The following is an 11,658-nucleotide window of genomic DNA, read 5'->3' on the forward strand; positions in this document are numbered from 1 at the left end:
AGTACATCGTTTTGCTCAAGGCTACATGGCTAGTCGATGGTGATTCGGGATTAGAGCTCGGGTCCCCTAACTCCCATGCCAATCTTTTTCTCTGCCTCGTAAATAAGAGATGAGTTTTATTAGCCCATTTTCCACACGAGAACAAGAAACGCAGCTTTTGACCACATGTGGGCTGAGTCACTGCCGGAATCTGCTCCTAGCTCTCGGAGCCCGATCTAGAGAATTCACTACCCGTCAGCGCCTTTTCCATGAGTCTGAGCCAGCCGTTTGGTGTAAATATGGTAACTTGTCCACTGTTTTTGTTCCTGTTTTCCTCTCAGCAGCTTGAGCTTCTCACAGGAGAACTACCTGAACACTGTACGAATCCGCGTCAATATGACTGGATGGAAGAAAAGAATGGCCAGACTTCCTGTGCGGACATCCACCCCGTCACGGTGCCCGGGGCTGCCTGTCCTCCCGATGATGGCCAGCAGGCCTCCTGCTCAGGTTCAACCCATCTGGCTGCCTTTCCTCCACCCGTCTTGGAGAACAGCACCAGGATGTCTCCTCCAGCTTGGGGGGAGTTCGGTCTGGCCCCTTTGACAAATCATCTCACTGGAGAAAAGCATACAAATGTCTTCCACTAGATCAGAGTAGGTTTGCTGGCCTTCCTGCCAAATGTAAGAGCATGTTCTAGCCAGAGCAAGGATATCTAAATTTTCCCCAAGGAGAAGTACCCATCAACCCTTCACCTGCTGTTTTCCTTTTAATATTCCACTCTGTGGTTAAACCCAGGAGGAACTCAGAAGATTGTAATATTCATGTAACGCATAATAAGTGAGCACTTTCTATGTGCCTGGCACAGGGACTGTGTTGTTGGCCAAGATGTATACAGTAAGTCCTCACTTAATATCGTCAGTAGGTTCTGTGACTTTAAGCAAAATGGCATATAATAAAACCAGTTTTACCCTCAGTTATACAATTGTTATAAACAAGAGTTAAGTTCCCACTGCATCTCATCAATGTTATAACAAAACGACATTGAACAAAATTATGTTATTCGAGGACCTTCTGTGTAGCTCAAGGTATGTGTGGTGTAGTCTTGGCCACGCTGTAGCTTCCAGTCTACTGAGAGAGAGAAATTGTGAACGAACATATATGAATTTAAAAACTGTGAAATTGCTTTGAAGGAAATAATGGGGTTTTAAGAAATAGCAGGGAGTTCAGTTCAGATGAGGCTATCAGGAGGGCCAGGGACTGACAACTGAAGAAAGAGAGAAGGTCCAGGCACCAAAGCCTTTCCAGAAAGCCTCGAGTCTGTCTGTCTGCCAGCCGGAAGGAAGTGTGCCAGGAACTTTTCTTGTGCTGGTGACAGAACCATGCATCAAACAGACAGGCTTTCTACTCACAAAGAAATGAAAACAACCACAACAAACAAATAAATAAATTCCAGTGCTGACGAGTGCCGTGCCAAAGGCACCATGGAGGGCGATGTGGGGTGAAGGGTGTGCCACATTCATCAGGGGGATAGAGAAGGCTCTTTGAGTAAGACCAGAATGGTGAGGAGGAGGAAGCCGTGAGGAATTCTGGGGAAAGAACATTGTAAGCAGAGGGAACAGAAAGTCTGAAGGCCCTGAGACAGAAACAGCCAGAGTGGCTGAGGGCCTGAGTGACAGGGACTGGCGGAGAGAGGACGTCTCAGAGGTGGGCAGCTGGACCGACTCCAGGCTCCCCCAAATTTATAAGTTGAAGCCCTAATCCACAATGTACTGCATTTGGAGAGAGGGTGTTTGAGGAGGTAATTAAGGCTAAACGTGGTCATAATGATGGGACCCTAATCCAACAGGACAGGTGAATTTATAAGAAGAGTACAAAACACTAGAGACCTCTCTCTTTCTCTCTTCACATTTGCACAGAGGAAAAGCCATGCGAAGACACAGAGCAAAGGAAGCCATCGACAAGCCAGGAAGAGAATCCTCACCAGACGCCAACACCAATGGCTACTAAATCTTGGACTTCTATCCCCTAGAACACTGAAAAAGTAAATTTCTGTTGTTTGAGCCACCCAGTTGTTGATATTTTGTTATGGCAGCCCCAAAGAGACTAAGATTTTAGTGTCGTAAAGTGGAATGCTGCTGCAACAAATTTCCTAAAAATGTGGGAATGGCTTTGAAACTGGGTGACGGGTAGAGGCTCGAAGAGTTTTGAGGTGCGTGTTCTTGTCTGAAAAATCTTTCTCATCTTTTGCAATATGAATAGGCTGACGATTTCCCAAATCTTTAAGTCTGATTTTTTTTTGCTCAATAACTCTTCCAATTTATCTCTCTCATCTTGCATTTGACTATAAGTAGTAAAGAAAAACTAGGCTGCACCTTCGACACTTTGTGATTTCAGTTAAATACCCAATTTCATTGCTTGCTGGTACTGCCTTCCACAAAACACTAGGACACAATTCAGCCAAGTTCTTTGCCACTTTATTACAAGAATAGCCTTTCCTCCAGTTCCAAATAGCCCCCTGCTCATTTCCGTCTGAGACCTCGACCAGATTGCTTGTAACATACATATTTCTACGAGCATCCTGCTCGTGATGGCACATTTACTCTCTAAGACAATAGAAGCTTTCCCTCCAGCTCTCCTCTTTTCTTCCTGAGGCCTCACCAAAACTGCCTTTAACATGTTTCTATTAATAGCTACTTCGAGGCAAGCTACACTTTCTTTGTCATGCACCTAAAAGGAACTACTTTTCTCAAGGTCAAGACCCCTTTCTCAGGGCAACTTGCATCTAATGACTGGTTGAGATACAGGTATGTATGCCAAGCCCTCCTCGCCTCAACTTGAAATAACTCTCGAGGGCCACCAGCTTCAGAGTTCCCCATGGGGGTTACCTGAGATCTTTGTTGTGACTAGGGCCCAATCTCTCCCTCTGCGGGTAAAACTTCCTTCTCCCCTTTCATGGATGTTAATTCCAAGAGTATTCCTTGATAAACTTTACATCTATACTTCAGAATCTGCTTTCTTGGAAATGTAATCTGTGAAATTATTTTAGTTTGAATTTTCTCAGAAGTAGACCCTGACACAGGGATACAAGTTCAAGTAGTTTGTTTGAAATGTGATCCCTGAGAACTCTAGTAAGGCCACAGGAAAGTAAGAGAGGGAAGAGAAGAAAATCAGGAATGTGCTATTTATCAAGCAAGTTAACGACGGTGGGCACCCAGAGCTTAATCCCACTGGGGAAATCTGAGACCCGGTGGAGACCATGCTACAGAGCTACCCATCCAAAGGATGTGGGATTTGGACTATCTATTCATCAACTCTCATCAGTCATTGGTCGAAAGCTGCTCTAAGAGCATTAATTCCCCAGTATTGTCAGATTGCTCTGTGTGCAGGAACAATTGGATCCAGCCCTCGATCAATGCACTGCAGGGTCTGGCTGTCGGAAACTTGGTTGGAATGGGGGAAAAAATTGGCCAGAGGTATACGCGCTATAATAATTAAAACATTTAAGTTGCCCAGATATGCCAACAAACCCCAGCAGGTTGTGTTCGTGTTACTGCCTGTTACTAGAGCATCTGCTGCACTAGCTTCTCTACCATTGAGATGTACCTTAGGATAGTCAAGTTGAACATAATCTCCTCTTGAAACTATGCTTGGTTCCCTCTCTTTACTAAATAGAGAGACAACTACCTCCTCCTTCGTGCCTCCAGGGTACCCCTACGGACTGCATCCTTAATTCCAGTGTACACATGGCACTTAATTGCTCACATTTCCACCTTCCCCTGGACTTCAAAATAAGTGTTTTGAAGGGAGAGGTTGACTATCTTTCAGGAATCATTCATACTGAGCACACAACACTAGCATGTGGTAGGGGCATTTGGTGGAAAAAAAAAATTGTGTGTGTGTGTGTGTAAGTTAAACATCGGACCTGATCTCAGTTCTAAAGTCCCTAGTGATATTTTTTACTGGGTATGGAAATGTACATTGACAGTATTTCAACACTTTAAAAATATTATTTCAATTCTTTGTTTTTTGTTTTTCTTTTCTTTTGACTCCATGGTTTCTGATAAGAAATCTGCCATCACTTGAAGCATTGATTCCTTATCTGTAATGTATTTTTTCTCTCCGGCCTTTTCAAGATTTTTTGCTTTATTTGTTTTTTGTTCTTTGATGACTCAAAGCATGGTTTTCTTGGAGTTTATTCTATGTGAAATTTGCTGAACAGCTTATATTTGCAAATATGTCCTTCACCAAATTTGGGAAATTTTTAGCCATTATTTCTTCAAATATATTTCTGCACCATTTTTTTCTCTTCTCTTTCCAGAACTGCAATAACACTGATATAAAAACTTCTGATATTGTCCCACAGTTCTTTGAGGCTCTGTTTATTATTCAATAAACTATTTCCAGATTGGATAAATTTTATTGATCCACTTTCAAGCCCATTGACTCTTTTCTTTCTCATCTCCATTCTGCTTTTGAAGTCTTCCAGGGGGCTTTTTATTTCTATTGTTATACCTATGACTTCAAAATTTTCCGTTTGGTTCTTTGATATATCTTCTAGTTCTTTGCTGAAAATGTCTATCTATCTTCCCATTTATTTCAAGTTTTCATCCTTACTTCATAGATCATATCATAAGAGGTGCTTTAAAATTTTTGTCTGATAATTCCCATCTTGGAGTTTGCGTGTGTCGGTTGATCTTTCCTATGAAGGTTGTTAACATTTTCCTGGTTCTTCGTATGTCGAGTGATTTTGGATCCTATCCTGGACATTTTCATATAATGTTAGGAGATTCTGTGTTCTGTTAAAAATTTTCTGGGAAGTGTTGATTTTTCTGTTTTCCTGTTTGTTTGCTTTAGTAGGCTATCAATCAAGTTAGGTTCAGACCACAGTCCTGACTCACATGCAGGCTGTGGTTTCGGTGTCCATTTGCTTGGCACAGCCTTTCCGTTCTATCTGGCCCACCCTGCACTCAGGTCTGAGGATGAGCACTGGATAGTGCTCATCCTCAGACCTGAGTGGGGAGCTGCCCTGTAGTTCAGTTCTCAAAGCCTTTTTATGTTGCTTATGATCAAGTCTTATGCCTCATAGCTCACGTTGTGCTTAACGCTTTATATGCAGATTTAAAGGATCCCTTTCTCCAGCTGACTCTTCTCCGTGATTCCCCACACACACTCACACTCTGATTTCTACGGGTTACTTTTCATGGCTTGGCCTAGAACACCATGGCTTTAGCATTCATGCCCTGTAATGAATGTCCTGCAGCTGGGTCTACCTCAGGGAAAAGTACTAACAGAAAAGAGCCTGTAGATCCCCTGGTGCTGTAGCTGCCACACCTGAAGCCACCAGCACTGCTGCTGCTGTGGTCACTGTCGTGGGACTGCCACTCCATGACGTGGGCATGCCGAAAGTAGGGCTTAGAGAAGTAAAAGATCTTTCCCCAGGGATTCCTGTCACAGCCCTCTAACCCAAAAGAGAGGATTTTTCCCACAGCTTCTTCTGTTGCACAGTTTCAAGCTTCAGGCTGCCCTAAAATATTCCAGAAAATATGAGAGAAAAGAAACTCATCTCCATGAGCTAGTTCTTTGAGTTTTTTACTCTCTGTTCCAGTTGACTTGTCATTATACACTTTTCAGAGTCCTCAGGTAGCTGTTTTATAGATTCTGTTGAAGACTTTTAGTTGTAACCGGTGGGAAAGATGGGGTGGCATGCACTTACTCCATCTTAATTAGAACTGAAATTTGCCAACCTAAGTGTTTTTGATATTCTCTTATTATAGTAAAAAAAAATGCTCATACTCACTGACTTCGTGCAAATACTGTGCTAAGCCTTTTACATTATGACTGACTTATGGAAAACAACTCACACTTGTGGCAAACGTCATTATCCCCATTTTAGAGATGAGGAAACCAAGACTTACAAGGGTTAAGTGGATTGCTCAATGTCACACAACTGGAAAATCAGGTATCATCTTAGGCTGGTCTGGCTCCAGAGCCGAACTCTGAATCACTCTGCAGTACAGCCATGGCCAGCTCCTTTATGCAGCCTGAGTGGGGCCAGAGCTGCAGATGCTCTGAGTACATGTGAGGATCAGGTAATCGTCTTCTCTCTGAGACCCATATTTTCCTAGCTTTCAGCATTGATTAGGTCAAGTTGAAAGATGTACTTATGCGCAAGGCAGGGTGAGATTTAATATTGCTTTGTGTTGGTTATTGGGCAGGTGTTTGTTTAAAGGAAGTGGAAACAGGTGTGTGGGCCCTGATTCAATTACATGATGGAGGGAACACACTGATCCATGGCCATTTTCAAGGAGAGATGCTGATTGTGCTAATTAATCATTTGTCTGTCAGAACATAATAGAAAATGATGTTCCAGTTACCATTGGTATGGAACGCAAACTCATGTGTCTGGCTTTCCAGCAACCAGATGCAACTGTTTATGATGACAGCAATTAAGATACAGTACCTGAATCCTCCTGGATTACTATGTCTGAGATGGTTTGAAGGAACGGTATTTTTATAAACTCTCGCCAACAGCACGGGACATCATCCAACAGGAATTGTCTCGTCTCTCAAAGGAACTTTTCCCTTCAAAGAGATTAATTGAGTCCTTTTAGACTGTGATGGTTTCCCAGAGATAGGGCTGGTGGAATATTTTTCTGTTCTGTGTCTTGCAATACTCAGCCTACCTCACCTAACCAAGACATTTATGCTCATAATGGAGCATCACAATAATATTTAATTCTTCCAGTATCCACTTGCCACCCAATAGCCAGAGTGGTCTTTTTAATACATAAATGAGGTACATTTCTTTCCTGCATAAGAATCGCCAATGGCTTTTCAGTATAGTTATAATTGAATCTGGCTCCTTAACAAGATCTGCAAAGCTCTGCGTGGCTCTGCCCTGCATACTTCCATGATGACCTCATTTCATACTGCTCTCTCCCTGTCTCAGAACACAGTCCAGTTTCATGGATCTTCTTACTCATTCCTGAGCACCTTACGGTCACTTCCACTTCAGGGGTATTTCCGTTTGCTGTTCTCTCTTTGCATTTCCTATTCTACTTTCCCCAGATACTCAGATGGCTGGTACCTCCTCGTTCAGATTTCCATTCCAATGCCCCACTTCAGAAAGGCAACTCTACAGCCTATCCAAAATAGGGCATCTTCCTACACACATCGCTGTATAATTTCTATCCACTTATCCTACTTTGTTTTCTTCATAACATTTATTGTATGGGCTTTTATTACTTCATTTGTTTTGTAGCTGTCCCCCTTGTTAGAATGCAAGCTTTATGGGGAAGAGACTTATCTGTCATCTTTCCATATTTTATCCCCAGGCTTAAAACACTGCCTAACACATAATAAGTTCATACAACAATTTGATGAGTGAAGGGCCTAGAGAATTAATTAATTAGTTAACTAATCAATATACCAACACTAATAAACATTGGATTCACATAAATAAGACACAGTCTAATCCATTAAGGAATTTTTAGTATGGGGAGGAAAACATGTTTAGCTAATAATCTGTCCATGTTACTTCTTTTTTTTTTTTTTTTTTTTTTTTTTTTTTTTTTAATCAAAAACTCCTCATCCACAGCAAGGTTTCCAAGCCTGAGACCATTGGTTTCACCAGAAAGTGGAGAAGTTTAGAAAAAATTATTAGGACAAAATAGCGAGTCTTTAATAAAGTTAATGTTCCCCAAGTAACTGTTCTTCCTCTTGCCTCAGGATAATTCTCCTTTTAAATTAGAAGAGTCATCTCCTGGTTACAGGGAAACCAGCCACAAAAGACTAGATCTTATGATCCCATTTATATAAAACCGCCAGAATAATCAAATCTGTAAATCTGTAAATCGACGGTCGTCTAGGGCTGGACAATGAGGCAGGAGAACGGAGTGATAGTCAAAGGGTAAAAGATTTCTTCGGGGGTGAGGAAAATATTCTCAAATTAGATTACAGTAATGTTTGGTTCTGAAAAGGTACTAAAACTCATTAAATGGTTCACTTTAATTGTATTGTATGTAAGTCAAATCTAAATGAAGTATTACAGAAAACAAGGCAAGCATGCAAACACTCGGGGCAGGGTGTTTCCACCGAGTGAAGAGCAAGTCCACCACCTGAGCTGGGAAAGAATTCGCCCTGTATAAGGCACAGAGAGAAAGTAAGGCCAGTGCCAGTGGAGAAAGGAGAAGCAAGCGGGTACCAGCTCAGACGGGGTCTACAAAGCCATGGTAGGGAGTCTGGATTTCACTTTGAACGTACTGAGAAGCCACAGGAGGGTCCGAAGTTGGATAGTGACATGATGTGATGCATAGTCACATTCTGTCACATTGGGCTGGCTACTTTAGGGGTAAGTGACTCAGGGAGCAAGAAAGGAATCAGGAAGACCCACTACGGTTGTCTGGGCAACGCTCAGAAATGTAGTAGATTTCTTTTTCTTTTTCTCTTTTCTTCTCTCTTCTCTTCTTTTTATAATAAACAAAAAGCAAGGTCACTTTATATTTAGCAGAACGGTTCTCATGAGTCGTCCCAGAAAAAGACTGTAGCCAAAATATTTGACCCTCTTAACCTTTGGTACCTCAAAGAAGACGTACGTCACTGGTCACAAGAGAACAACCTATTAATAATGAAAAATTTAAGCTACTCTTATATAATTAGTCCTTATAGACAAGGTATTATCCTAATTTAGTACTAAAACCTGCTTTTCACTCCTAATAGCACCGTCAAAGTAAAACATAGACCACTTTATTTGCCTATGACAACTCTTTCCACACCAGTTTCCTGGCTTACAGCAGACAGATGAGTTTCTTACACAGCAAACAAGCTATATTTGGAAAAGGAACAATAAGGCATCTGTAGAAAACCGGCATTCACATTAGGCTCCTCCACTTGCCTAAGGGGTCATGTCTGTCGTGAAAGCTCAAGTGGGTGGCAAAGAATAGGCAGGCTGTGCCAGGCCATCACTCATGTGAAGAGATTCGAGGTCTGTGATTCAACACCATTTTCAATAGGCACTTTCCCCAGGATTGAATTGCCACCTACAGACATTTCGATTGTAAAATATAATTTTAAAAAGAGAGAATACAAAACCTCCCTTCTTTTCTCTGGGCCCATCCTCGCAAGTTTGTCAGTTTATCTTATGGAGGAAGTGTGATCAGCAGAGTACCATGAGTAGCCTTGGAATGCCCAACTCCGACCTGGGACTTCGTTAGCCTTCCTCCCACCTCGTGACAGGTCCCAAACTCTCTCTCCAGTTGACCCAGATATTTCTATGTCAGGAGCCAATCAACCTTGAAGGTATGAGTGATTTGACACCTTGTCTTTCAGCCAGCTCTAAATGTTCATAGCTTACCACATGCCCACTCGTCCATAAAATTGAGTCATACCTACTGGTGATTGTAACGATCATTTAAGATCCTGTTTATTGATTCTAAACTTGCCCTCTGCTTCAGTGCAACTTCCTTCTCAGTTCTCTCCTTTACGATCCTACATATCTCATTGCGAACTTTGTTTTACCCTTAATCTCTCTAATTGATAACTGTTGACAATTATAACTCGGATTCTAGAGATGTCATACTATGTTTTAAAGCAGGTAAACTTTAAAACTTCAGGCGCAAGCCCTGTCTATAAACTGCTATGAGACTATCTTACCACCTCTGTTACAAAGCCCTGTTGTACCTCAGTGCTCACTGGTTGCCTTGTGCCATGGTGATAGCCTCACGGGTCTCCTGGTTCTCAGCTCTTAGCTACCTGCTGTGCATGCTCCACTTCATACCTCCCGACACCAAACTGGGACACACTCTTCGACATCATGCTGTGGAGGATCATGGCACCCTGTCCCAGACTCTCTATCTAAAGCCGCCATGCTGGCATTTCCATTGTGCCCGCCCATAAAACTATGGAACATATCAACACACAGCCATGGGACAGACACTTAGGCAGCCAATCAGAAGCTCAGATGGGAAGTCAGCTGTGAGTCTCCTCAGCTTTGCGGTCCCCAAACCTCTATTGGGGAACCCCAAAGTTTTAACAAGAATCTAACAGGGCACCAGAAGTAGGGCACGAAATCCACGCTAAAACCAAATCATTTTCCCTCTTTCATCTCTCCCCTAGCTACTCCCGCCCCTAACTCCACAAGAATGTTTGTAGCTGTGTGATAAGAATGTTTCTTTCATTATAACCTCCATTCTTTCATGTTACTAGGACTGATTCTGGATGTGCGGAAACTCACTTTGGGGATTTTCTAGAAAATTGATATATTTTTTCTGAAGCCCTGTTTTTATTATTTTTATCATGATAAGAACTCTGAAATGCTCAAAGTTGAGCTATAACTTGTTCTAGACATTATCAGTCCTCCCCTCCCCTGGGACAAGAAGCCTCAGACCTCACATCTCACTGCTAATGTCAAAAAAACAAAACAAAAAAAAACTGCTTGGCGAAGGCACAGGAGGTATGTCTTATCAAGAAGGGAAAACACAATGTATGATCTTTTAAAAAATTTGCACAGTTGAAAACATGGACGTTGTTTCACGGCAGCATCATAGTTGATCAGAAATTGTTTTCTAACACTGCTAATTCTGCATGTTGACATAGAGATAGTTTCCTATGTTTCCCTCTTATTTATTTACAATGAAATATATACCTTTGTACACATGACAAACAGATTTAGCAGATTCAATTAATAAAAGTAGAATTTCAGAATCAAAACATGAACTTTTTAAAGCTTTAAATACATGTTCCCAAAGTATTTCCCTCTCAACATAAACTCACCGAGGATGACCCTTAGTCCATATCCTCTTCACGATAAGTCAGTATCATTCATTTAACTCTTTACCAATTTGATAGTTGAGTTTCATTTGCATTCATCTGAATATCAGTGAGATTAAACATATTTACATATACTTCAGACTCTTTTTTTCTTTTTTGGGTTTTAATTGCCTACTCATATTCTTTGCACATGTTTGGGAGTGTGGAAATAAATGAAGAGCACTCAGTGAGAGCAAGCAGAGACTATTCATTTCAGGGCTTGCTATAACAAGAGAGTCAGCCCTCATCACTTGCATTTGGCAGTGACTCAAGGGCAAGCAGGCAAGTGGGAAAGCTTCCTAGTGAAATAAAGGGAAGGTTTCGAGTGCACTCTGATTGGAAGTTGTTGGCATGAGAAGCTGGAAATGAACTAACTAGAAGTAGGCCATCTCGTGGGATGGTTTGGGAAGCATATCTGACTTTCTTCAGTTGGTCTTGAATTGGACCTGGGGCAAAAATTAGGCAAGGTGGCAGTAATTGCCCAGCTGTGGCATTTTGTTTTGTTTTGTTTTGTATTGTTTTGTTTAATGGTCTAGTAATTAATTGTCTGTTTGTATATTCAGTCTTTTAGAAGGGAAAAGATATCTCCTTCTCTTTGATGTATAAGAACCCTGTAAAATAAGGAAATTCGATCTTTAACATGTATGTTACAAACTGATCCTGAGTTTTGAATTTGTTTAAATGCGTTTATGTTATATCAGCTTTTAAACTTTGTATAAACTATTAATTTTCATAGCCTCTGCTTTAGTGAGCTTGAAAAGATTTTTACATTCAAAGATAAAATATTCTCCTGTATTTTCTTCTAATACTTGTACTTTTCTTTTAATATATTTGGAATTTATGCTGGTGTAAGGTGGGTGGTAGACAACTAGT

At 41.4% G+C, this 11,658-nt stretch overlaps 1 protein-coding gene across 4 annotated transcripts in view; it reads left to right on the top strand.

Annotated features, from left to right (window-relative positions):
- The window catches only part of ITPRID1 (ITPR interacting domain containing 1), a 94,497-nt gene extending 90,410 nt beyond the window's left edge, over window positions 1–4,087 (top strand). The window contains exons 14-15 of one of the 4 annotated variants that reach the window (XM_036230465.1): window positions 321–486; window positions 1,896–4,087. In XM_036230465.1, the coding sequence (XP_036086358.1) occupies window positions 321–486; window positions 1,896–2,008 (279 nt within the window). In that variant the 3' untranslated portion in view covers window positions 2,009–4,087. Of the gene's footprint in view, window positions 1–320 lie in introns of all 4 variants that reach the window. The other 3 variants (XM_036230463.1, XM_036230462.1, XM_036230464.1) reach the window with 3 other exon arrangements.
- The last annotated feature ends 7,571 nt before the right edge of the window (window positions 4,088–11,658 follow it).

This window comes from Rousettus aegyptiacus, unplaced genomic scaffold, assembly GCF_014176215.1.
Source record: "Rousettus aegyptiacus isolate mRouAeg1 unplaced genomic scaffold, mRouAeg1.p scaffold_m13_p_13, whole genome shotgun sequence".
NCBI lineage: Eukaryota > Metazoa > Chordata > Mammalia > Chiroptera > Pteropodidae > Rousettus > Rousettus aegyptiacus.